At 56.0% G+C, this 26037-nt stretch overlaps 2 protein-coding genes across 9 annotated transcripts in view; both read right to left on the bottom strand.

Annotated features, from left to right (window-relative positions):
• Nucleotides 1-8334: 8334 nt before the first annotated feature.
• On the bottom strand, nucleotides 8335-10622 carry MRPS23 (mitochondrial ribosomal protein S23). Of its 2 annotated transcripts, none has more exons than XM_014954942.1 (5): nucleotides 10513-10622; nucleotides 10207-10374; nucleotides 9999-10076; nucleotides 9757-9880; nucleotides 8335-8753 (listed from the first exon to the last, which is right to left on the bottom strand). In XM_014954942.1, exons 1-5 carry the CDS (start codon nucleotides 10554-10556, stop codon nucleotides 8610-8612), a joined length of 558 nt encoding a protein of 185 aa, XP_014810428.1. In that variant the 5' UTR covers nucleotides 10557-10622; the 3' UTR covers nucleotides 8335-8609. The 2 variants fall into 2 exon arrangements, with proteins under 2 accessions (XP_014810428.1, XP_014810498.1); XM_014955012.1 differs by having other exon boundaries at nucleotides 8335-8750.
• Nucleotides 10623-12768: 2146 nt separating this feature from the next.
• CUEDC1 (CUE domain containing 1) overlaps nucleotides 12769-26037 on the bottom strand; it is a 27193-nt gene continuing 13924 nt past the window's right edge. For 5 of the 7 annotated variants that reach the window (XM_014961637.1, XM_014961780.1, XM_014961928.1 and 2 more), the window contains 10 exons: nucleotides 23018-23268; nucleotides 22367-22494; nucleotides 20780-20906; nucleotides 19996-20179; nucleotides 18908-18991; nucleotides 17602-17691; nucleotides 16806-16899; nucleotides 16538-16596; nucleotides 15903-15973; nucleotides 12769-15704 (listed from right to left, as the gene is read on the bottom strand). In XM_014961637.1, coding sequence (XP_014817123.1) covers nucleotides 15906-15973; nucleotides 16538-16596; nucleotides 16806-16899; nucleotides 17602-17691; nucleotides 18908-18991; nucleotides 19996-20179; nucleotides 20780-20906; nucleotides 22367-22494; nucleotides 23018-23268 — 1085 coding nt within the window. In that variant the 3' untranslated portion in view covers nucleotides 12769-15704; nucleotides 15903-15905. Of the gene's footprint in view, nucleotides 15705-15886; nucleotides 15974-16537; nucleotides 16597-16805; nucleotides 16900-17601; nucleotides 17692-18907; nucleotides 18992-19995; nucleotides 20180-20779; nucleotides 20907-22366; nucleotides 22495-23017; nucleotides 23491-26037 lie in introns of those variants that run through there. The other 2 variants (XM_014961710.1, XM_014962076.1) reach the window with 2 other exon arrangements.

Here is a 26037-nt window from a genome sequence, read left to right as displayed (position 1 = left end):
GCTCCTCTCCTTGTGGTCCTCCTCCTCACACCAGCCAGAGGGCAAACGGGGAATAGAAATCACAAAGGACACAAAGCCAGGGGATAAAGAAAGAGGAGGAGGGAGCTTTGCTGGGAGCTCCATTGCTCCCACCCTTGTTGTTGGGGCTGTATCTGTGGGAGAAGCAAAAGTGGCACCAAGAGGTAAACGGGAGTAAAATTCACTGCTCTGAGGATGTGAAGGGAGCCCGGGAGGGAGGCTGGATGTTTCTGACCCTTGAGTGCAGGGTTCCCCCAGGATATCACCTGGCACTGGTGAGGACTCAGAGGATGCAGGTTTCCCAGCGGGGCCAGGAGGGTCTGGAGCTGCCCTAGATGGGGCAGCATCACCACTGCCCCAGGAGGTGGCCAGGAGTCACCAGCCTGAGCTGAGCCCTTGGTGGTCCCAGCACAGTTTCCTGCTCATCTCCTATGACTTGGGAAGGGTTGAAGGCTCCTCTATCACCTTATACCTGGAGGATGCCCTGAAAACCACCCTCTGTCCCAGCTCCAGGGATCAGCCACTGGGGAGGTGCCACAGGGGCTGCTCCTCCACCCCAGCACTAACCAGCCAGGTAGCCCATGCCACCAGTTCTGGCCACACCACAGGATGGCCACCAAGCACATCTCTGCACAAACCCAAACTTCTGCTGACCTCCAGGCGCCACACGCGCCACATCCGAACTAGTGACCCAGAGAGAATGGTCCCGTTGGAGACCTTCATGTGCCATCAGACCTGACGTGCACCCCCTCCTTACGCCCCTCTTTGCTTCGTTTTGCAGATGGCAACTATGGGGAGAGAGCAGCCAGCGCTGCGAGTAGGACACCAGCCTAATGGTGCCTGGTTGTGCCAGGCAGCTGATAAATGGGCTGAGACCTCATCGCTCGGCTGTCGGGCTGCAAAGCTCACAGGTGTTGGCACTGTCTGCCAGGCACATTCCGACAGAGAAAAATCCTAGACACCTGTAAATATGTAAATACTTTAAATGCTCCTAAAAAGGGAGGAGCAGAGGGGCTGCTGGTTTGCCCTTCTTCGTTTGATTGCCAAGCTGTGGTGGCTCCAGCCTGAGCGACTGGGAAGTGCCCACTTCCCAGGGTGGAGAAGCCTTGAGGGACAAACACTCTGGATGCTTTGGGGTGCACTTTGGGCTCCTGTGGGCACAGCTCTCCCAGCAGGAGCTGGTGGCACCAGATCTACCTGGTGTCTGCTGTGCTGCTCCTGGTGTGGGGAGGAGGAGCTGGTTTTGCCAGGACACCCCATCCAGAGGATGCTTCTGCTGGTGGGACCACATTCCAGCCCCACATTCCAGTGGATCGAATCACATCCATTAACTCCTTGAGCGCTCATCCCTGGAGCCTGCACCATGGGCTGGCGGGAGTCCTGGGAAGGAGTGAAGGGAACCTGGGATGGAGGATTTGGGTAGGCAGTGATGGATGCAGCACGAGGGCTCTGCCAGTGCCCAAAATGGCACACCAGCAGGTTTGCCTGTCCATGGGATGGGCAGCCGGGGTGCAGGAGGTGGCTGATACCATAAGGAGGGATGGAGACACGACTCAGAGGGATGTGGATGTGACATGAAGGGATGCAGACGCGACACAGAGGGATGCTGATGTGACAGAGAGCCAGGAAGAGAGAAAAGTGACGCAGGGAATGGAAACGTGGCGCTGAGGCTGAGCCAACGCCAGAGAATTAAGCGTCTGTAAACGAGCTGTCTGCCCAGAAGCAGCTGGAGTGGTGCCGCTGCCCCGAGAGCCACCCTGGGCCAGGCAAACGTGGCCATTGACAGAGCCAGGTACTGCCTCCTGCCCGCCCGTGCCACCGAGCAACCACCACAGCAACACGGGGAGGTGGGGGAGGATGGGGCCGTGATGGCTTCTCAGTGCCCAGCTCCCATGGAAGGCCGTGCAGGAGCTGCAGAGGGATCCACAAGGCAGGGAGCTGGGAGTTTTCCAGGGTGGGCGGCTGGGGAATTCCAGCCTGAGTCACGCAGCAGGAAAAAAAAATAGATCAGTTTATTCAAATAAGTGCTACTCCTTCCCCCAAACTTGTATGAAAGGAGGACTCTTCCTTCCAGTGCAAAGCGACAAAGCACTGTCTGCCCTCAGGACACAGCAAGGGATGAAGAAGTGCCCACACACCCATCCCTGCAGCAAGGAGAGAAGGGAGAAGAGGGGTGCTCCTGATCCCCCCTCCGAAGGGGCACACAGCCGGGGAAAAGGGAGAACTCTCACAGGCTCCACTGATTTATTCACCAAGATTTCCTGGTGCTCTTGGGTGACAGCAGCAGCGGTTGAGGAAGGGGACAAGAGGTGCCACCAAAACACCATTTACATTCTGGTAACGAGCACGGAGCCGGGTTCAGGGCTCAGCCCTGCAGCACCCAGAGTGTCTCATCAGCGCCTGGCAGTGCTTGACCCATTATTATTACGAGCTCTTCTGACATAGAAAGGAAATGCAATTTGGGGACGGCAAGAGTGCATCTTCTATAATCAAATTTTCCCAGCTCGGCAGCGGCGGATCCGACCTGTCAGGACACATCACTGGGCTCTGCCCCCCCACACAGCCAAGCAAACGGGGGCTCAGATCCCAACTGCTGCTGCAGAGCCCCAGCAAACTCACAGCACCCACCTGTGCGCCCCGACCTCTCAGCACCAAACCCCGGAAGAGCAGGGGGCTGTCCCCCCCCCAGCAGCGCAGGGATTTGCATCAGACAAAAGCTGCTCTTGTCTCCCCCCAGCCCAGAAAAGGGCAAGGAAGAAGAAACCAAGGTTTTAACTCAAATCATACATTCTCACGCCATTTTACCACCTGAGATGCTCAAAACACTTTCCTTTGAGCCCTTGGCTTCCCACACTATGCAGATCCCTGCAGAGAGGGCTGTGACCCAGGCTGTGGGGACACTGCTCACCCCACAGATGGGCACTGCAGCCCCATCCCACCCTGGCACCCCCTGTGATGCTCTCAGCATCGCTGCGGGTCACCCCCCTGGGGTGGCTCCATCCCTCAAGGAGAGGCAGCCTCAAACACAGGGGGCTGCAGGGATGGGGCTGGTGGGATGCGCATCCCCCCCCCACCCCAGCAAACCTCAGATTTTCATTACAACTTCCATCACTGGAGGAAAAACCTGGTAAATGTCCAGTGATGCAGGCAAGAGACAGCCTTACGAACCTCCAGAGCTCCTTCTCCTGGTGAAGGCGAGGTGAGGAGCTTGGCAAACTGGAGGTTTTCCTGGCTGGGACCAAGCGGGGACATGGGGAGGGAAAAGTTAGCATTCCTCAGGTTTAACCTTCCTTTTCGAGTCACTGTTCCCCACCTTTGAAGCAAATTGCATTGCAAATACTGACTAATTTAACTTCACAACACCCATCTGAAATAAACAGTATCTTGGCTTACAGACAGGGAAATCAAGGCATGGAAGGGGAAAAAGAAAACACAGAACCAGGAACAAACCCCCCTCTTTGTGCTTTAACTACAAAATCATCTTTCCTCATTAGCAGCTAATCAGAACTACCAGAGGGGGAAGAGATTGCAGACAGGGAGGAGAGAGGAGGAACTGAAAGAAATACAGACATCAAAACAGATTTTCATTTATTTACTCATTTATCACAGTGAGTCACAGGCTTTGAGTTCATTTGAGTCCGCTTTAGCCTTGCAGGATTTTGGGATGCTGTCTCCAAAATCTAAGAAGTTAATAGGTCACAGCCACACGCCATCTCAGGAGGGAGAAAATCTGCAATTTTGGGTCGGTCTCAGGAAGTCTGATATTGCTTTCCCTGCTGGATTATAAAAAAAAAACACACTAATCTTCCCTCACCAGCCTCCTAATCTTTATGGGGACACCTTATCTGGAACTGGCTTATGGAGCAGCACCCTGGCCTGTGGGGCAGGAGCTCGGGTGAAGGTTTGTGGTGGCTCTTGGACCTGGGGATCGGTGATGAGATTTGGCACCCACAGGGTGCTCCGTGCCCACCAGTGGGCAAATCCATGGCATGGGAGCAGCCTGGTGAGGACTAACACAGATGTCAAACATCAGATGTCTGCTCCTCATCTCAGCCACCTCCAAGCTTCATCTCAGCCACCTCTGAGCTGAGCAGCTCCAGGACGAGAGGGTCCAGCTGGGCAGAGCCCACACATCCCTCCAGCCCCCCTAAGGAGGTTTGGGGGCCTTTTTTTCCCCTCCTCTTTGCCCAAAAATTATTTGCAAGGAGTGATTTATTTATAACACCTCATCTTCAAACTTCTCTTTCTCTTATTTTATTTATTTATAACACCTCATCTTCAAACTTCCCTTTCTCTCCTTATTTCGTCCTGACTTTCCAGAAATGAGGAGAGAGCAGCATCCACCATTTATCCACCCAAACACAACTCCCAGCCTCTACACGGGGCTGTGTCTGAAGCCTCCAGAGGGGCTGAGCCCCCCTCACTCCCCCCAGCCCCAGGATGCTGGAGCAGGTCTCTACCTGCACAGCACATCTCCTCCGGCATTCCCGGCCCACGCTGGGAAACCAGGACCATCTTTTTAAATAAGAGGAGGAAATGGTGTCTTTGTGTCAGGCGAGTGGAAGAAATCCAGGACCAAGAGACTGCAGAGCCTTCCCACTTCAGACAGCAGGTGCTCTCCAAGATGTGGTTATGGCAACAAAATAAATGATGGATAATTGCTTTTGTGACAACTTGCCAATTAAATTAGACTCAGCAGAATAACATAATGACAATTTGTTATGCTCTGGTGGGCACTAACACACCAATCATAATTAAATGCTATGACTGAAATAGAATGCTGCTGTACACAGGAATATATAACCCCAATTCCCTCCCAGTGAAACATTATAGGTTCAGACTTGATTTCAATTTCTGGAGGATAATAGCATTAGCGCACATCAGAACGAGCTCGCAATATGCACACAGGCAGCAGCAGCCCAGGGAGACGGAGCCAAGGGCAACTGAGCCACAGGGGGCTCCTGGGGGGGCCCTCCCCAGCAGCTCCCATCCTCCGGGTTTCACAGCAGAGGGGACACCCCCAAATCACTCCCGTGTCCCAGGAGGATCTCAAATCACAGAATCGTAGTGGTTGGAAGGGACCTCTGAGATCATCGAGTCCAACCACAAAAAAAAAAAAACAAAACCCACAAACACACCCACCACCTAAACACACAACAACAACCACCAAACCAAAAGCCATCACCCACCTACCCAACACCCCACCACAAACCAATAACCTTGGGCACTAGAGCATGCCCTGAAGAGCCATGTCTACATGTTTCTTAAATACCTCCAGGGATGGTGACTCCACCACCTCCCTGGGCAGCCTGTTCCAGTGCCTGACCACCCTTTCAGTAAAGAAATGTTTCCTAATATCCAACCTGAACTTCCCCTGGCGCAACCGATACTTTGGCATTTATTGTCACTTTAAAAATAGCCCAGCAACTGGGGAGAGAGAAACCACCACACACAGCTCCGCTCCCCCCAGGAAGGAGCTCAGGGATTCAGCTCAGGAAAAGGTCAGGGGGCTGCTCCGAAATGGGGGGGCAGGATTTCAACAGCAGAGGAGAGGTTTGCCCGGCCACAAGGAAATTACTGGACTGCACGAGATGCCGGGCGAAGGCAAAGACAAGGTCATGTCCCTGGCTCTTGCCTCCAGATGCCAGGAGCTGCCCCAGCACAGGCAGGGGGCTCCCCCCGAATTCCCTCCCTGCATCTTCCACCCCACCGGCTGCACATCCCACTGCTTCCCAGGGGAAACTGAGATTTCTTTCCAAATAATTACAGGCAAAAGCTCAGATTTCTCCCCAGCACCACCCCACAGGCACAAGGCGAGGCGGACACACGCTTTTCACAGCTCCAGGCAGCACAGGGTGGGAGCAAACACCCCCGACACGACACCGCGGGGTCCCCATCCCCGCTGCCCCCTCCCGGGGGACACACCGAGCCCCCAGACCCCCCGGCAGCAGAGCTCGGCTCCCACCTAGTGGGGACCCGGCGGGGGCTCGGGGGGGCTGGCAGGTCCCCCCCAGCTCCTCCTGCCAAGCCCTGACCTTTTGCTGGCGGCTGGAGGGTAAACGCTTGATAAATAATAAATCGCCCACCCCAGGCTCTTGGCTCAAACCTTTTAATTGAAGCCTTTGAGTTACTCTAAGGTCAGGGTGATTGGCATTTCAATCCCGGGCCAGGAAATGCATCCATCAAAGACACACAGAACTCTCCTCTTAATTGTGTTTTCTCCTAATTGCACCAAATACCTGAGCTCCCTTCCTTTCCCCAGTACTCACCAGCAGCGCAGAGGAACATCTCGACCAGCTTCTCCATCCACAGCCACCCGGCTGGAGGTGTCCCCACTGCTGCAGCCAGCGAGTGACCTGCCCCAGCCCCCGGGCTGGCTCTGCCCCAACAATTAATTTCCTGATTTACATCAGGTGCAGGCTCCCACCCCCGCTCCCTGCCCCACTGAAAGGGGTCTCCTCCCTCCTACACCAGGTTTGCCAGCTAATTTGGCCAAATTCAGCTCAGCTGGGAGTACTCAGCCCCAGGAGGGCGGGGGGGGGGGGGAAACCACCCCAGTGACTTTTTCCAACACAGAATAAAAGAGGAAAATTAATTCCAACTTTCTTCTTGCCTGCTCTGCACAGGAACTCGCCCGGGGCACACCATGAGGCTGCTGCTCTACTCCATGCTCTAAATTTAATATCTTAGTGCTGGGAGTGCTTCAGATGACTAAGGGAAGATGCAGCCAAGCTCAGTGAAGAGGCGAGGATGAAGCCAGATCCAGCAGATGACAGAGGAAAAGGCTCTTTCAGTCATGTTGGCAATTTCTTAGAGAAGTGAGAACAAACAGGAGACCACCGGGGTGTGAAGGGAGTGAGAAATCTCTCATGTGTTACTGCATTTGATTTTAAAAGTGCTGTGAAGTACTTCCCTCTACAAATTTTTGGCAAGCCAAGAGCATCATCAACAGTTCGAAATGCAAAACAGAGTGCTCAAAATAAGATTTTTTTTTTACCTCCGTAAAAACCCATGGAAGGCAAAGACACAAAGCTGGAGAGCAGGAGACACGGAGTTGTCCGTCTCTTCCCTTGGGCTGGGGATAATCTCTTGGAAAAGCAGGCAGGAGAAGGGAAATCCACATCCCAGCTGCCAGGGGTTTCCTGCCGAGGGCAGCTCGCCCGGGTCCCCAGCCAGCAGGGACTGCTGCCACCCAGGGAAACCCCTGGCCAAAGGGAGCCGAGCACTTGCCACGATTTACTGCCAGCACTGCTTCAGACCAAACCCCATTTTAATGCATTTTTGCCATCTCTTTACCTTAAAATTCCTCCTACCGTTATCCAGCGGTTCCAAAACTTGGGTACTGGAGGTGGGAGCATCCATCACACTCACCTCCAAGGGGCTGCCAGGTCTGGATTTTAGGGATTCAGGCAGCAATTCCAGCTCCATGTGGAAGACCCTCGCTGAGGCAGGCGCTGGTGCCACCAGATCTCCAGAGCCCACAGCCACGGCCGTGCTGAGCCAGGGGGGTCTGCTCCACGGAAGAAAACCTCGTGCTCCTCAACAATTACAGAGCTGGGAAGGAAGCTTGATCTTCCAAGGATAATTGAGTAATTCCAGTGTAATTACATCGCCACTGGGAAGTGAATGAAGACACACAAAAACAAACCACGGGCATTTTTAAATCCTCCTTTTCTCTGCCACACAAGAGAGGGGTTTTGCATCAAATAGAGCAGAGCTGTCACCAAACTGCACCACGGAGGATGTGCCTGGGAGGAAGGTGCCAAACCAAAAGGAAATTCTCTCCTCCGCCTTGTAAGGGGAGACAGAGGGAGAGAAGATTTGTTTGACATGATTTATACCTGTTTGGCTTTGGTGGTGGTTTGGTTTTTTAAGAAGAAAATACAAACAAACAAGAAAGTGAGAGGGGAAACAAAACACAAACAAAAAAGAGAGGGGGGAAACAAAACACAAACAAAAAGAGAGAGGGGAAACAAAACACAAACAAAACAAAAGAGAGGGGAAACAAAACACAAACAAAAAAGAGAGGGGGGAAACAAAACACAAACAAAAAAAAGAGAGGGGAAACAAAACACAAACAAAAAAAGAGAAAAAGAAAACAAACAGTAATTGTTTTTTATATAGACCAAAGCCAAAAATCTTCAATAAAAACTACACTAGGCACCGGCATTCACAGGCATGGGAAGAATAAAATGCTAATTAGCCCAGGGAAGCAGGATCTGCCAGGTCCACAGCAGGACCCTCACCAGGCCCACACGAGCAAGGAGTTAAGAACCATCTTTACTACTGCAAATAAGACACCTGAAAAGGCAGAACTTCCAACTGTTAAAGAAAACATTTAATTTTTCACTTATATACTCATATTTTCCAATTCACCAATTTGAAATAACATTCCTGAACCTCAAAAAAGGGGATTATCTCCAATTTTGGGGAACATGTGCCCCACTCATGATAAGGGAAGGCACTGGAGCTGAATAACAGAGGCATTTCCTGCAGAAAAATGTCTGATAACCACCAAGTTGTGGAGGCAGAAATGCTGGCTCCTGAGCGGGTGACAACAGGACATCCCCTCCCAGGACACCACACGGCCGTTAGGAAGGATTTTCCTTCTGCTTTTCTGCTGATTCCGGCGTTTGCTCCTCCTGATCTTTCTTCTTTTCCTGTATCTCTTCCAACACAGTCTGGAGCTGCTGGTGTAACACAGAATCTCTGCTTTCAACACCTTGATGATCCTGCTGTGCAGTTAGAGACACGTGATCAACAACAAAAAAACAGCTGTAAAAAGTTTCTGTTGAAGTGTGACTGAAGAGAACAATGGAAAGCAACAGCCCCAGTCTGTATGCCCAGAAAAAAGTGGACAGAAAAATTCTCAGTCCAGAGATAAGTGGACAGTGAGGACAACAGAGAGTGTATTGCAAAGCAGAATAATAAATTAATTTAGCTAATGGAGTTTAAAACTGCAATACTTCTCCCTTCTTTTTGAGGGTGTTCAATCACAAGGCAGCAGTCTCAGAAGAAACAGTGATCAGTTAGTCAGGAACAAGATAAAATATTCCTACTCTACCAGATGTGGTGTTCTAGAAGCACCTTCAGTTTGGTTTATTACCCCATTTTATGTTAAGAATCACACAACAATTGCCTGAAGTAACTAGACTCCACGTGCCAGGAGCTATTTCCCCTCTTGTACATCAGGGAAAACAAAAAAAGCAGTGGCAGGAAACTTTGGACATCTACTTTCTTGCTAAAAATATAAGTAAACAACCCCCAGACTACAACCCCCTGTTTCAACACCTTAAAAATACAAAGTTAAAAAAACCCACCAAACCCCAAACTGCAAGAGTTATGCAAAAATTTCCAGCTCAGGATGAAGGTTAAAGAACAGGATTGAGAGTGCATTAAGGCAACTGTTAAAAAGGGATGGAAAAGTGTGTTAATCACCTTTGAACCACAAGGGATTCTGATTTACCCCCCTAGAAATAACATGTATATGGTAGCACATACACACATATTTCCAAATGACTTATTCAGACCCACCAATAGTTCTTTCATCACCAGAACAAACACTTCTCTTTTCTGTCCCACCAGCAGCACCTTAACCTTGGCACGTTCACGACTAAGAGGACAGTTTACTCTGCACACTAAAGACATTTTATTACAACCATCAGGCTCATGACTGTCTTGCTGAGAATTTAATTTCTAAATCCACTGGCAAAGAAACTTTAAATATTTAATACTTACTTTATCTGTTCCTTTTCTCTGTAAAATTATCCCACTGGCTAAAAGGGCTTTTCCCGTTTCTTCAAACAGTTTTTCCTCCTCGATTTTTCCTCCTTCTTTCAGTTCGTTGTATTTCTCGACAAACCTAGAGGCCAAGATCGCATTTTTACTCTCACACGTAACATTTTAGTTCACTACTGACCGAAGAGAAGAAAAAGACAAGTTTCAGAAGTACTTTCCGTGTAGCTATAAATAAATCTTACCTCTGACAAGTCGATTTGTGGTTTGGCTGCGACAGGTCGAAAGGTCTGGGACCACTGCCGTAAATTTTGTAAAATCTCCTATTTTAAGAAATGGAAGAGGGGAGGTGACGGCGGTGCTGCCTCGCCGGGGTCAGGGGCTGGTCCCCGTCGGATGGCGGGGCTCAGGCACCCCTCAGCGGCCGCCCGGGGAGAGAAACCAACAACTCACGCTCGCACTTCGTCCTCCCGGTAGAAGATGGGGGGGACGACGTCCTTCACCTTGCCGTAGCGCGGCCGCGGCACCCGGTAGACGGGCTCCCTCAGCGGGGGGAAGGCAGCGTAGACGTCGAACCACAGCGGCTTCTCGATCACCCCGATGCGGAGCAGGTTGCGGGTCCTGCCGGGGGAGAGGAGCGGCGGGGGGTGCTCGGGGGACGGCCCGGCCTTGCGCCTCCCTCCCGGGGCGGCCCGGCCTCACTCTCCCCTCGCCCCCCGCCCGCACGACACCCCACGCCCGCCCGACCGCCCCCCGCACCGGCTGAACACGCTCCCGATCTTCTGCATGCGGTTCCCCGCCATGGCGGCGGCCGGGCCTCCCCTAGCAACGCCGCCTCCCCTAGCAACCGCCTGCCCTCCCACCCGGAAGCGGAAATACTGGGGCCGCCAGGGCGCGCAGCCAACGGCCGAGGGGAGGTGGCGCCCAGGCAGCGCCGGTCGATGGCCGAGCGGCGACTCAGCCGGATTGTTTCCCCCTCCCCGATTTAAAGGGCCAGCGCTGCCGCCCCCTCCCAGGCTGCCCAGAGAAGCTGTGGCTGCCCCATCCCTGGAGGGGTTCAAGGCCAGGTTGGAGGGGGCTTGGAGCAACCTGGGCTGGTGGGAGGTGTCCCTGCCCAGGGCAGGGGTGGGAAACTGGATGATCATCGAGGTTCCTTCCACCCCAAACCGTTCTGTGATCCCAAGTTGTGGTTGGGACGTGGCTGAGACACCATGGAAGGTGCCTCACCTTCAACAGGGTGTGAAACCGAATGATATGTCCTATGTGCTCTTTTGCAGCAGCTCATTTAGACATAAGATATAGCAAAAACATAACTTCTGGGACCAAATTCCAGCCAGTTCCAGAAGGACAGGGAACTGCTGGAGAGGGTACAGCAGGGGGCTATGAAGATGATGATGGGCCTGGAGCATCTCTCTTACGGGGAAAGGCTGAGGGACTTGGGTCTTTTTAGTCTGGAGAAGAGAAGACCGAGGGGGGATCTGATCAACACCTATAAATACTTAAAGGGTGGGTGTCAGGAGGATGGGACCAGTCTTTTTTCAGTGGTGCCCAGGGACAGGACAAGAGGAAATGGGCACAAACTTGAACAGAAGAAGTTCCACCTAAACATGAGAAGGAACTTCTTTCCTGTGAGGGTGGCAGAGCCCTGGCAGAGGCTGCCCAGGGAGGTGGTGGAGTCTCCTTCTCTGGAGACATTCCAAACCTGCCTGGACATGTTCCTGTGGGACCTGCTCTGGGTGGCCCTGCTCTGGCAGGGGGTTGGACTAGATGATCTCCAGAGGTCCCTTCCAACCCTGTGTGATTCTGTGGACTGGTGGTGATGTTGGGCTGCAAACTGATGTGGGGGGGATCGGTCTCGCCCCGGTCGCCTTTCGGGGTTGGGTCTCAGAGGGAGAGCGAAGGGTGGGATTTGCCACCACGGTTGGCACCAGCCCTTGTCCTGGGGTCCCACCATGGCCTAATGCTGGCCTGGGCACCCCCGGCACTGCTGGCTGGGCCCAGGAGATGGCAGCAGACGGTGCCCGGCTGCCCAGACTGCGCTTTCCACCTCCATTTATCAAACCCAGCCGCTTCTCCCAAACTCTGTGCCCTGGAGGAGCAGGTTTCCCCCCATCCAAGGTTTCCACCAGCCCCACCTGGGAGACCCGGCGATGCCTGGTCACTAGGTGCAGCCCTTCGCCTGGGAATGAGCTGGTGGGAAGGGAAACGCATCCCTCCATCCACCTTCCAGCCTTGGGAAGGAAGGGGGCAGTAAATTTCCACCGCAGACCGACAGCCAGCGGGGACTCCATGCCAGGAGAAACCACCTCCAGCATCACCCCCTCGTCTGCCCACAGTTTCCAGCCCTGGGCTTTTCTCAGCTGTTGGTTTTCTTAACACGCATTTTAGAGAAAAAAAAAAAAAAACAACAAACCCAAAACAAACAAAAAAACCCCCAAACCCTTGCCCCCGTAGAGCAAAAGAATTCCAAAGGGAGATGCCGGGACCGCTCCAGGGCTCCATCTGAGCTGCTCAAAGGACGGGGCAGGCCCTGGGCTTTTCAGCTCTTTGAGAAATCCCTGGCTCCCCCCATGGCTCCCGGCAGCTCGCTTGGCCGCCGCGGGAAGGCAACAGCCAGGGTTTCTCCGGCATTTCCATGCTTTTGACATTTAAGGCAAGAACGCCTTGACTTTTTCCAGCATCTTCTTTTCACAGGGAAGGTTTCCAAGCCGCACGTGAGGCCGGGGAGCTCGAATCCCGGCCGGCAGCCCAAGGCTGCTCCCGCACGGCCAGGAGCCAGGGCGGTCTTTTCACAGGGAAGGTTTCCAAGCCGCACGTGAGGCCGGGGAGCTCGAATCCCGGCCGGCAGCCCAAGGCTGCTCCCGCACGGCCAGGAGCCAGGGCGGCTTTGGGGCATCTGCAGCCATGGGGGGGGGGGAGAAAAACTAGAGCTCACCTTTCCCTCCCCACCCCCATTTCTTTCTTTTCCCCCCTGTGAAGCAAAAAAAAAAAAAAAAAAGAAAATACAGCTGAGCATTAAGAGTACAACAGGACTTTATTATATGAATTACTATTAAACATCTTTAAGAAAAAAATCACTTATGGAAATAAATTCTAAAATAGCAACACTCACAAATGTCACAGATTGTTCTGTTTTGTTCTTTTTAAACCCTTTTGTATAGAAGTGATACAAACGTCACTGAGAATTGTACAGTTTTACGTAAGAAACGCATTTTGGCTTCCCAGCCGGTTTTAGTGGCCTTTTCTACTCGTTAGACCTGATTTTTTATTTTTTTATGTTTGTTTTTTTTTTTTTAAAGGACATAAAAATAATCACTCTTCATCCCCCATTAAAATGATGCTTTGTGGCTCCGAGATGTTCTGTGGTGGCTCCAGAGAGACACCGTTCAGAGGGACAGACCTGGGACGTGATGCCAAACGTGGCTCGCCCAGGGCCAGGGGCTGGCAAAGAGAGCTCCACGCTGGCCTCCACAGCCACGGCACGACGTGACCTGTCCTCTGGTGAGGATGAGGAGCACAGCAAACCCTCCCAGGGCTGGGCAGCGGGTGGACATGCCCCCACCACCCAGCACAAGCACTTCACTGCCCTCTCCTCCCCACTCTCCAGACCAACCCTCCGGTAACAACCTCCCGAGGGCTGGGGAGAAGGAGAATCTCCCTCCGGCCAGAGCCTGAGCTCCTGCCCGACCACCCGATGGTGCTTCCTGCCCTCATGGAAACTTCCCTGAAAGTTAAGCCCTTGGTAGCTACGAGGTGCTGGAACGTTGACGAGCCGATCCGGTTCCAAGTTTGGTCTTCTTCCAAATGTGCAGAGAGAGGCTTCGGACTGGGAGGGAGTAACGGCAGCCGAGGAGGACCCCGGAGCCAGGGGAGGGTAGGAAAGGAGCCCCTTCTCTCTCCTCACCCGTCTGGGGATAAAATTCCCACCCAGGGACAGAAGGACCTTCTGTTCCCAGCCCCAGCTTCACACTTAGCCCCGTGCACCTGCAGCCACGCTTGCACCCCCAGCCAGGTGGGGACACACCTCTCCAGGTGCCCGTTTTACCCCGCAGGGAGCAGAGCAGCCCGGTGTAAAGCTCCACCATGCCTCTCCAGCACCTCCTTCCACCCAACAGCCCGGCACGCAGGGCAGGACAAGGCCATCGTGGCTTGGGACAACCTCTGACCCATCGGCCGAGCTGCCACGACTCAAGGGATGCTCCTCTCTCCTCCCTTCCATAGAAAAGGAGCAGACACCAAAGCTGGGCTCAGCTCGGTGGCTCTTCTGCTCCTTTGATTTTAGGAATGCAGAGCTCACTGGGGTCCTGGGGTGCACCCCAGGCTCTAAGGGGGACACGACCCAGACCCCGCAGCCCCAGAGCTCTCAGAGCAGCCCCGGTGCCAGGCAGGGAGCGGGGAGGGGGGGAAAGCAGCGGGGTCCCCACCGATCCCCGCGACGGCAGCGACGCTCAGCAGGTGCGGAGAGAAATCCTGGCGCCCGCTTCAAAGGCACGCGGGGCTCCGGGGGGGGAGTGAAAAAGGAGCCCGTCGGGAGCCAAGCGCCTGCAACGTGGGCTTTTGTTACCAAAACCCCGCGGAGAGGCAGGGAAAACAGTTTGCGTGTGTGTTTGACGGCTGGGGCTCCTGCGTCTGCCGCCTTCGCAGCTCCCATCTTGCAACATTTGGGCTGGTTGGCGGGAGCCAGAAAGAGAAGCAGGCACGTCTCTAGGCACCTCCCGCCTTCAGCAGTAAACAGATTACACCGATAAAGGAGAAGAAAATGTGCTGGCGGGAGCGAATTCTGACTTTACGCTCGTCACTCATTACTTACACAGGGAAGGAATTTGTTTACGTAATTATTTTTAGCCTGACAGCATCTCCGAAAGCTGATTCAAGCGCTGCCACCCGGCCCCCCAATCCCTTGGGAGAGCTCGGGACCAGCCCCCAGCCCCACACCAAACCCGGCAGAACCCGCAAGCCCTTGTGCCAACTCTACAGTGCCCAAAAACGCCTCCACCAGCCTCGGCTGTGAACCCCCCAGCTCCAAATTCTCATCTTACCTACGGCGGGGGGACATCCCGGGAGCCACCGAGCGCCCTTGCCCGGCAGCCGGGACCCCGTCGGAGGGACGTGGAGCATCCCGTTTCGGCACAGGGGGTTAAACCGAGGGGAAATGCAGCCCTTGGTGCTGCCCGGTGTCCTGCCCCACGGGCGTCCTGCCCCACGGCGGCACCGGGGCGGGAGGGAGCCACGCCACGGCCCACAGAGCGTCCGGACTTCAAGGCAGTTTTAGCAATGCCGAAGGCAAAGGTTTAATTCAAAGTGAAACGCCTAGGAAAAGAAGGCCTTTCCTTTTATAAACAATTTATATTATTTGACTATTACCTGATCTGAATCTCCGCTCGTTACTCCTAGCAATAGTAGACAACAGCTGTTAGGTTCTCTCTCTCTCTCACGTGGTTCGTTGGGTTTTTTTTTTTCCTGTGTGTGCAGAGTAAAGTTACCTCAGATCGCTACAGAGATATGTTCAGGAGTGCTCCAGCCGAGCAGATCCCACGTGTGAATGCGTCCTCGTTAGTACAACTGATTTTCATTCCTCCTGCGACGCCGCTCGGACCCAGCGAGCAGGGGGGCTGCTGCTCCTCCCCAGTCTGAGCTCCACCGGCTCCTCCTCAGCAGCTCACAGCAGCTGCCCACTTCTTTTTTTTTTTCTTTTCTCCTTTTTTTTTTCCCCTTTTGGCTGATTTGCTAGATAGGAGAAGTTGTTTTCAAACCGCTGGTAAGAAAACATTGTGCCTCACGTCGATACTTGTACTTCAGAGGAGTACAGCAGCAGAGGGGGAACAGCCAAAAGAACGGGTTATTTGTCGGGTGGTGGTTTGGTTGGTGGTTTTTTTTTTATCCTTTTTCAGCCATCTCCTTGGGAAGCCTCGGGCACGTTCTGTGCCAGCAACAAACCCCAGCGCTGGGACCTGGAGGGGAGGAGAAGGGGAGGGAAGGAGAACAACACACGCTCAGCCTCAGCCACACCATGGCCAGCACTTGCCCGTTGTGGCACCCAGAGCTGTCACCAGCCACAGCACCTGCTGACGGGGCTTGTCCTCACCTGGACACACTCTGGACCTGACCCAGAGCCCCCAGGACAGATGCTCACCCCAAGTGCCTCTCACCGTTTACTGCCCTTCCTTCGGCGTCTCCTCTTCCTCCCGGAGCTGCTGCCTCCGCGCTTGGAAGTCTTCATCTAAAAGGCAGAGGTGGGGAGGGGGTTGCAGGGGCTGCAGCACCTTCCACACCAGGACACCGGCCACCAGTGCCAGCCCCAGTGGGAAAGATGCCCACCCCTTGCCCCAGGACAGGTATTTCCTTGCCCGGACAATCCCCCCAGACTGGGACACGGGGACTCTGAGAACACTGGAAGGTGGTTTTGGCCCATTTCTGCCACATGGTCACACCGGAGCCAGCCCCCGGGGTTGGCCCAAAACCCACTGCCAAGATCCAGCTCTGTGCAAACCTGGCTGGTGACGGCTTTGCCAGGACTGTGCCCTGAACTACACGTCCCACGGTGCTGCAGAGACCAGCTGCCAGCCCCCCCGAGACTCCCCAGAAGAGATCCCCATCTCCAGTCACCCCGGCAAAGCGCAGGAGAGACAGGTGGGACCAGGGGGGAGCCCGTTGCATGGGTGGCCATGCCCCAGGGTGGTCCCACTGGAAGCCCACTCCAGCAGGAGGACGGCGTGGGGCAGGACAGGGCCGGGCACCGTGGGCCCCCAGGTAGCCGTGCTGGGCAGAGCATCCCATTTCTTACCACACGAATGTCCTTCAACATCGTCGAGAAGGTTTGCCGTGGAAGCCGCCGTCCCCATCCTGTGCCCTCCGCTAAGGAAAACCAGTTGTGGGGCCGGGACACGGCTGTGGTACCACCATCACCCTTCCCAGCCCACGGCACGGCCCTGAGAAGCAGTCTGGAGGTTCCAGACAGACCGTGGCCTCGGGGAGACCCCAGGAACACCCAAGCAAAGCTGCTTTGGTGGCCCCACACCCCCCCCACAGCTCCCCAGCCCCTTTTAGGATACACTTGGTGCTTCAACAAGTGTTTTCTTTTTGATTTCCTCATCTTCGTCTTCTCGGAGAAGGCTCTGGCGAGTTCAAACAGCTTTTTGCGCGTGGCTGGAGGGAAGCAGCCGAGTGAGGGTCTCGCCCCAAACAAAACCCTTCCCAAAGCTGCCGTGGGCGATGGGGGGAGATGGCCAGTGGTGTGAGAGCCATCCCTGCCCCAACACCCCACAGCAATGCCCCAGGTTTGCCTGGAAACACTGGGGCCATGCAGAGCTGCCAGGCTCGGAGAGATGGGTCCTGTGACAACAGGGACAGGGTGGTCCCTGGTGGGGGGCGCTGACATTTTTACCTTTTCCCTGGGATTTTCGTGACCTTCCCCACCCACGACTGACCCACATCTCCCCAGCGTCTCAGCTGGCTCAAAGCTGCCCAAAGACCTTGTTTTGTGACGGGAGAAGTGAACTGTGACTTGCTCAGAGGAAAAGATGGGAAAAGGCAGAGTTAGAGCAAACCCTCTGCTTGCTTTTCTGGGATTCACACAAACCCTGCTCAGAAATTCCTCTGTTCCTTGACGCCACCAGCATCCTCGACTCGTGCCACAACCCAGAGGTGCACCAGGGACAGACGGACAGCATGGAGCTGGGGCATCAAGACTCAGGTCTCCGTCTCCTGGCTGGCACCCAGCCCCGGCGTGTGGCACGGGAGCCCCCTCCCACTGGCAAGGGCCAGGAGGAGAGCACCAAGGGCCAGAAGGAGAGCACTGAGGGCCAGGATGGAGCACTGAGGGCCAGGAGAGCATCATGGGGCACTCACATTTTCCCATGTGTTTCAATTTGTCTCTGAATAAGGCATCGTCAGACACGGCACCGCCGGCCTCGCTGGTTCCAGAGGGGGCTACGTCACCTGGAAGGCAAACATCTGGTCACCAGGAGGGCGTGCGTGGTGAGGCTCTGGACAAATCACTTCCATGACCCAATTCCAGCCCTGCCAGGAGTGGGGCTGAGTGAGACCATGAGGGACAAGGGCACGGAGGGGCTGGCTCTGGATGAGGACACCCTGCAGATATAACCCCTGAGATGGTGGGGGCAGAGACCTGGGCTTGCAGCTCACCCCCAGCCCCATGGCAGGGCTCACCTCGAGTGTATGTGGGGCAACCAGTCCCACCACCAGCAGAGCAGGAGGCCCCAAATTACCATGGGCACTGATTGCATAGAATCATAGAAGTGTCTGGGTGGGAAGGGACCTTTCAGATCATCGAGCCCAACCATTGACCCAACACTGACAAACCCACCCCTGACCCGTGTCCCTCAGCACCACGTCTGCCCGGCTTTTAAATCCCTCCAGGGATGGAGACTCCACCACTGCCCTGGGCAGCCTCTGCCAAGGCTTAATAACCCTTTCAGTGTAAAAATTGTCCCCAATATCTATCTTAAACCTCCCCTGGAGCCTCTTGAGGCCATTTCCTCTTGTCCCATCACCTGTTCCTTGGGAGAAGAGTCCAACCCCCCCTGGCTACACCCTCCTTTCAGGGAGTTGGAGAGAGGGCTCTGGGTATTAGATTGTGCCCACGCTCAGTTCCCAGCATGGCAGGACCACCGGATCAGGAGCAGAAGCTCAGGCATCATCAGTGACTCGGTCAGGTGGACCAGAGACCCCCACAGCCACGTCCTTGTGCCCCCTCCCCAGGTCTGGGTGCCCTGGAAGCACCAGCTGAGGCTTGGCCACTGCACCTCGGCTGCTCCCGCACGGGGACATCCACAGACACCAGCTCTAATTCCGCACCCGGGCAGCTGCTCCGCTCCCCGAGGTTAATCAGGATTACCCAGGAACAGTCCTTATGTCTCCCGGGCACAATCCCGTGGCCAAGACAAGGCAGGGCTTTGTCTCCTCTGGGAACTGGATCCCGGCTCCCACCCGCAGGGATGGATGGAGACACCATCCACGTGGGGAGGGCAGGGAGGGCAGCAGCACCCAGCCCCATCACCCACCAGCTCCTCTCCCATTCTGGGGGGGCAGCGGGGAGGGATCAGCCGGTTTCCCCCCAGCCAGAGGTGGTGGGAGAGGGCTGGGAACAGAGGAGCTGCTGAGAGGTGACGCTCACACACATCTCAAGAGTTACCTGATATTACGGAGGAGAAACCAAAGTCGTTGCTGACGGCAACGCTGCTCGACTTGGATTTTTTCGACTCATATTTCAATCGATCTGAAAAACAAAAAGCCCGGTGCCCTGCTCGATCAGGCCCCCCAGGCAGCGCAGGCGGCTCCGCTCCCCCCTCCTCTCCCGGCCCCACGGCTGCGGGGGGACAGCTGATGGTGGGGGACAAGAGTGACCCACAGCAGCTCGGCCACCACAGGAACAGCCTGACCCAGCCCACCAAGGTAACATGGAAGCACCTCCAGCCCAGGTCCACCCTGCAGCAGCACAAGGAGTAGAAATGAGGTGGAAATGATCTATCAAAAAGCTATAAAAGCTCTCCAAAGGTGTGCTCCTTCCTGAGGATGCACTTCTGGCCTCTGCTGTGCTCCAGGGACAAAAACCATCTCCCCTGCCACATCTGGGGATGGAGGACAGTGTCCTCTGCGCCCGGGTGGGCTCGGCAGGGCAGCAGCAGGGCCAGAGATGAGCAGAGGAGGAAGGCAGCCTCTTGCTCGGCGCTGGAAGCCCTTTGCCTCAGCAGGGCAACCACAAGCACTCTGGTGGGAGCCCGCAGCAGCAGCAGGACCGCTCCTCTCGCCGCCACAGAGGAACTATGAGAACACCACAAGCACACTTGTGGTTTTACAGCTGCGGCAGCCGGGGACAAGCCCTGCGGTGAGGGTGCTGCCAGGACCCCAAAAACCTCCAGTGAGACCTCTGAGGGTCTCGGCCAGGGAGGGGAAGGGGGACTCTTTGCTCAGCAAAACCATCGACACCCTCCAGCCCTCCTCCCCAGGGCTGTTGGCTCACCTGGAAGGAGCAATCACAGATTCTGCTGGGCTTTGCCAGAGCCACCACAGAGAGGTGGGCAGGGGAAGGAGAGCCTCGTGGCACCAGAGGAGCAGCCCAGTGCCCAGATGGGCCACCAGCCTAGCTCCATCCTGCACTGGCTCTGCTTTGCCACAAGCCACGATGCCACAAGCAAGGCAAGGCGGGCGGGTGGGCCAGCGTCACAAAGGGAAGCACGAACCCAAAAATCGGAGGGAGATGTTTCTGAAGGCGCTTCTCACCTCTCTCCAGGGCCAGGAGGAAATCCCGGTTCCGCTGGAGCTCCTTCATGAACTCTTCGTTCTGCAGGAAGAGCGCGATCCGCTCGTCCTCCAGGTACTGCTTCCACCGCCGCTCCTGCTCCAGGGAGCCCTGGCCCCGCGGGACCAGCCCCCGCGGCACGGGCTGCCGGCTCCTGGGGGAGCCCTGGGGGGAGAGAACACGGGCAGAGCTTGTCAGGGGTCTCAGGGCCCACGGGTGAGGAGCACACACCCCTCAGCCTGAGCTTGGCCTTTTGCTCCTCTATTATGCTGCTGCACCCCCAGCACCTCCAAAACCACCACAAAGCACACGAGGATTCTGATTTCCCAGGGGGAAATTCTCTGGTTTGCTCTAGATTTTCCACCCAAGTTCCACCTCACCAGCCCCCGAGCGCCCTGGCAGAGCCGCTCTCCCCAGGAGCGTGTGCTGGTCCCGCTGCTCCTCAGCAGGGCAGCAGATAAGATTTTCAAATAATTTAAAATATTAGGTGCTTATTGCAAGTGGCGTTTCTGACACTAACTGCTGGGCTAAGGGCAGGAAAACCATCAAAGCCTGGCTGGAAGATTCCCCTTTCACACCTTCCTCACTCCAGTCTCGCCTTGAACAACAAGAAGTGCTCCAAGATGCTCGGTTTAGTCCATGCCCGGTACCCAGGCGCTTTCAGAGAGCTGATGCTGCAAGCTGAGGGTGGTCGAGGATGGGGTTTGGTGCTCCATGGTGCACTGTGGAGCTGGGATGTGGGCTGGAAGGGGTGATGAGCCTCACCTGTGTGCTGGCTGTCTGCTGGGGCAGGATGCGCAGGAAATCCTCGGGGAGGTTGCCCAGGAGCGGCGGGTTCCAGTTCCTGTAACGCCCGGGTGCCGGGGTGCTGCCGGGTCCCGTCACATCCGTCCTGCAGGACAAGCACAGACAGTGTTCTTGGGGAGGGAGAAACCCACCAACGTGTGCCACGGCACGGCAGCCCCCGTGCCCAGCTCCACCAGTGGTGATGGGAACCAAGGAACCACGGCACACCTTCCAGACCCACAGCGTTAGCGTTGGCTCTGGGGAGCAGAAGGCTTTCCACGCCAGTTTGAAATCTCTGGGAGCTGCTGGACTTCCCTCCTCCACCCCATTTTGCTCAGATTCCCAGCAAACAGCCCTGTGGGAACCCTGGCAGGGCTGGATGGTGGTTACAGAGCTGATGGACATCTCTCCCCAGATGTCACACCAGCCTGAACACCCGGCAGCGCCTTCGGCCAAGGTGGGGTGGCACAGAGATGGCCAGGGCACTGGCCCCTGCCTCCCCGCCAGCCCCGAGCCCACAGCTGAAGGGGTGCTGCTGGGGGACAGCCTGCACCCCGCGGGGCCACAGACCCCCCAGCCTCAGCAAGCCGGTGGCTAGAAGCCAAACCAACCCCAGGTCGGGGCCCCGGCTGCCCAGCACCTGGTGTTTTTGAGCGGGGGCGAGCGCTCCCCGCCCCCAGTAGCTGATTTTTGCCATTCCAAGCGCTGCTGGAACAGCTCTGCAGGCCCTTCAGCTGTTGGGTTTTTAGGGCCTCGCAGGGAATTCTCAGCCAGCTGCGAGCTTCACTCATCGCCCTCGGCTTCCTCGCACCCAGCCCTAACGAACTGATGCCAGATGCCCCTTGCCAGGGCCAGCTAATGCACAGCGAGACCCCCGGGCACTGGCACAGGGTGATTTCATAGAATTATGGAATGGTTTGAGTTGGAAGGGACCGTTAGAGCCCGTGTAGTCCAACCCCCTGCCATAAGCAGGGACATCTTCAACTCAGTCAGGTTGCTCAGAGCCCTGTCCAACCCAACCTGGAATGTTTCCAGGGATGGGGCATCTCCCACTTCTATAGGGAACCATAAGTGTCTCACCACCCTCAGCATAAAATATTTCTTCCTTATATCTAGTCTAAATCTTCCCTCTTTTAGTTTGAAGCCATCCCCCCTTGTCCTATCACAACAAGCCCTGCTAAAAAGTTTGTCCCCATCTTTCCCGTAGCCCCTTGAAGTACTGAAAGGCTGCTAAAAAGCTTGTCCCCATCTTTCCTGTAGCCCCTTGAAGTACTAAAAGGCTGCTCTAAGGTCTCCCTGGAGCCTTCTCTTCTCCAGGCTGAACCCCCCCCAACTCTCTCAGCCCCCCCTCCCAGCAGAGGGGCTCCAGCCCTCCCAGCATCTCTGTGGCCTCCTCTGGTCCTGCTCCAACTGGTGTCCTTCTGCTGTTGGAGGCTCTAGAGCTGGAGGCAGCAGAGGGTGGGGGTCTCATGGAAGAACAGTTATGTCCTTTTTTCTGGCTGCCAGGAGCAGGAGGTGGGGGGCAGCCGTGGGGCTGGGGGCTCAGCCGTGGGGCTGGGGGCTCACCTGGGTGGTGGGGTGGGTGGTGCGCGGGGGTAGCGGCTGCCGAACGCCTGGCTCTCGTAGGCAGGAGGGGAGTAGACAGGAGGGGGCTCCTCGTCCGAGCTGTCCGGCTCCAGGGTCCGCTCCAAGATCTGCGGAGCGAGAGGACGGGGTGAGGGTGAGCTGGGGAAACACTCCCCACCAGGCCAGGCCCCCACACCTGGCAGCAAAGTGGGGATGGGACTGGTTGGATGCTGCTGTGGAGACGACGGGGACAACCTCCCAGCACCGGTCCCCCACGGGGTTGGGAGGTGCTGCTCTCAAGGGATGAGACACAGCATTTTGGGTGGGTGGGTGAGCCTGTCCCTGGGTGCACACAGCCCTGGGGGGCCCTCTGACAGCAGCAGAAGGGTCTCCAGTGGGTTTGGGGTGGGAGGGAGGGATGGGAGCACTTTGGCTTGAGCCTCAAGCACTGTCCAAGACAAACCATCCAGGATGCACACTCCAGGTGGGCCGAATCGGGCACTCAAATCTCTGCCCACCTGCAGTAGCACCATGCCCAAGCAGATATGAAGCAGGATGAGACTGAGCTCCCTGCTCACCATGGTGGCCAGGAGCCCAGGCAGGGGACCCGCCACCCACAGCCACGTGCCGGGGACCATCGTTGGGGGCTACCTCGGGGGGGATGCTGTCCTCTGAGTCCGAGCTGTCATCGCAGCCGCTGCCATCCAGGTTCATCTGCAGGAGCTGGTCGATGGTGGCATCCACAGCCCCGTTGTTGGCCCTCAAGACGCACTCGATGATGTCGTAGTCCATGTTGGGGAACATGGTCTTGAAGTCCTCCATGGCCTGGTTGAACTCCAGCCGGCGGACCTGCCTGGCGGGGCGGCTGTTGTTGAGCTCCTGGGCGGAGGAGCCACCACCACCACGTGAGCTGCCATTGCTGCTGCTCCGACGGAAGAGGCTCGTCATGGCGGGGCGGATGGCACGGGGCGGGTGGCAGGGCGGCTGGGGTCCCGGCGGGCACCCGCCGCCGCTGGTCATGGGGCACCGCCCCGGTGGGGGAGCATGGGGCGGGCGGCGGGGGGTCCCGCTCCCCGCAGCCGGGGTGGCACCGCGGGTCAGCCCCCGGCACGCTGCAGCATCCTCCCACCTGCGGAGGGGAGAGAGAGGGGAGAATGTCAGCTACAGGGCAGAAGTACCCCTAGATCCCCGTCTCAGCGGGGGACACTGCATTTGTGGTTGGACTCGATGATCTCGGAGGTCCCTTCCAACCACTAAGATTCTGTGATTCAATTCAACCCATCCGACCACGTCCCCACGGGACTGTCCCATCCCCGAGCTCGGACACACCGTGCCCGGTGCCATACAAACAAAACACAAAGCAAGAAAAACACCATTATTTCCACTGCCCAGGGCTCCCCAGATTTAACGCTTCCAGGTTTGACATGTAGGTATAAACCACGGCAAAATCTCTCTTTAAAATAAACCGTGGGCTCGGAGAGTTTCAGAGCAGGGGGCTGAAACACTCAGCAAATCGACCCTTGGGAAAAGCCACCAAATCCAAGATTAACATTCACTTTAAAACCATAAACAGATTATACAGCTACTGCTTCTCATTTGGAAATGCAGGGCCAAATTCAGCGCTGGATTAACTCCGCCGTCGAAACAGAATTACCCCAGGAACACTTTTGATCCATAATATCATTTTCAAAGGCTTTTTCCTTAAGCGGCAGGCGGAGGGTTCAAGATGACTGTCCCTAAAATGGTATTTAATGCAGAAGAACACGCCAAGCACATTTCTTAGCGAAAGGGGGTATAATCAGATTCAAAGCCATTAAGCGGAGCAGTCACCTCTGAAGGTGACCCGGGCTCTCCCCTGCCTGCAGCGAGGCCATGTGTGACAGCCACGGCCCCCTCTCCAAGGGGCTTCCAGAGGCTGCCGAGAGCAAAACGCACTTATAAACCTGGGAAATTGGGCACAGACTCCGGCAGAAGGTTTATTTTGCGATGCTGGTCTCATCCCCAAGGGCCAGCCCGGCCCCACAGCACCCAGAGGAGCTGCCGACACCTCCAGAGGATGGGGGAACGATGCTCCGCTCTTCCTCCGTGGCTTTTTTGTAATCCTGGATGTGTTTCCTTTCACCGAGCGTGCTGCTGAGCCCCGTGAGGGAGTCCAAATGGCAGCCCCAGCTCAGGGCAGTGGTCCCTGGGCTGAGCTCAGTGTCACAGGTCCCTCCAACGGATGCTCCTGTGGGACACAGGGTGGTCCCACCACAAACAGCCCTCTCAGGGACACCACGTAGCCAGGATGGCACAGGATGCTCTCCCACAGGTATCCACCTCCACTTTCTCACCGCTCAGGCACCGGCTCCTGCCAGTAGCTCACCACTTAAAAACCATAAAATAAGACTAAACAAGGGGGGAGGCTCACCCCGGCGAGCCCATGGGTGCTCCCTGTTTTTTCTCCTGCCCGAGCCACTTGCACAACTCACATCCACTCTCGCCTGAGCCAGAGCCAAGAACAAAACCTCAGCAGCCACGGAGAAACCCTTAATTACGCCCATTGGGGGGCAGATAAGGCGAGCACAGCCCGGGGGAGCACGTCCTCCGGCATCCTGCCTCTGCAAAGCTGGTTTTCACCCAGCCCTGGGCGTGGGGCACTTGATATCTTGCAAAAAAAAAGGATTTTTCATGTTGAAGGACGGCCTGAGAGGCTGCGGGCGCTTCGGGTGAGCTCCAGCCGGGAGCAAGCACGGAGGAGGCTGCCATCAGCCCTCAGCCATCCGGGAACGGCAGCTGGATAATCCCAGGGGTCGGCGGAACCAGTAACGTCATGCTGGAAACAGCAGTTGCTGGGCTCTGGAAAGCAGGCAGCCCCGACGGAGGAGCTGAACAGCTGTAAAAGCAGTGGGACTGATGGCTCGCAGCCCTCGCAGCTCAGGGAAGAGCCTTGGCACGGAGAGCAAACGCGAATGTTCCCTTCCCCAGTGTCTGCTGCAGCTCAGACAGCAGATGGGATTGCTCAAACACCGCGAAAACAGCCCAGCCCTTTTTCCCCCTGCTATTGCCACGCTGTGTTTGTAGATCCTACAAACACTCCGGAGCCACGACCCTCATTTTGGGGAGGGTGACACCATCATCGATCGCTTGTCCCCCCAGCCCAGGGCTCCCCGAGGGCACCCATCGCTCGGCGGCTGCGAGCCCAGGCCTGTGATGTCTGGGATGATGGACACAGAGCAGACGAGCAGAAGGAATTTCCAGGCACCAGATTATCTGGAGACAAGGGCTGCCAGCGCCCCGGCTTCTGGAGGGAAGACTCTCGCAGGAAATCTCAAAACTGGGGAGGTTAAACTAGAAATAAGAGCTTTGGCCAGAGCAGATTTGCCGAGCAGGACACAGATTTGATACAGGAGTGAGAAGTCCAGGAATGTGACTGCTCGGTGGCTGATGGTGTGACTATAATAGGATTGAAATCGGGATGATTGGGAAGAAAAATCAACAGTGCTGTCTACCAACCAACGGAAAGGCAGAGCACACCCTGGGGATGTGCAGGATGGGGCCTTTGCAGCCTCTCCAAAACCCCCTCCATCACCTCTCTGTCGGCCTCAGGGGATGCACACACACCCCTCCCCGCCATCCCCTGGGAAAACTGCCTGCCAGCAAATCCTTTTCACAGAAACAAATAAGCACCT

Source organism: Calidris pugnax, unplaced genomic scaffold (genome assembly GCF_001431845.1).
Source record: "Calidris pugnax isolate Ruff unplaced genomic scaffold, ASM143184v1 scaffold45, whole genome shotgun sequence".
NCBI classification, from domain to species: Eukaryota; Metazoa; Chordata; class Aves; order Charadriiformes; family Scolopacidae; genus Calidris; species Calidris pugnax.
The sequence above is the reverse complement of the archived record's forward strand: the minus strand, read 5'-3'. Positions and strand labels throughout refer to the sequence as shown.

Excerpts from the sequence above, each read along its gene's own strand:
- MRPS23 (XM_014954942.1), bottom strand. The coding sequence starts at position 10,556 with ATGGCGGGGAACCGCATGCAGAAGATCGGGAGCGTGTTCAGCCG. Across the intron at positions 10,077-10,206 it reads CGGGAGGACGAAGTGCGAGC|GAGATTTTACAAAATTTACG; the intron begins GTGAGTTGTTGG and ends TTCTTAAAATAG. Across the intron at positions 9,881-9,998 it reads CACAAATCGACTTGTCAGAG|GTTTGTCGAGAAATACAACG; the intron begins GTAAGATTTATT and ends CTTGGCCTCTAG.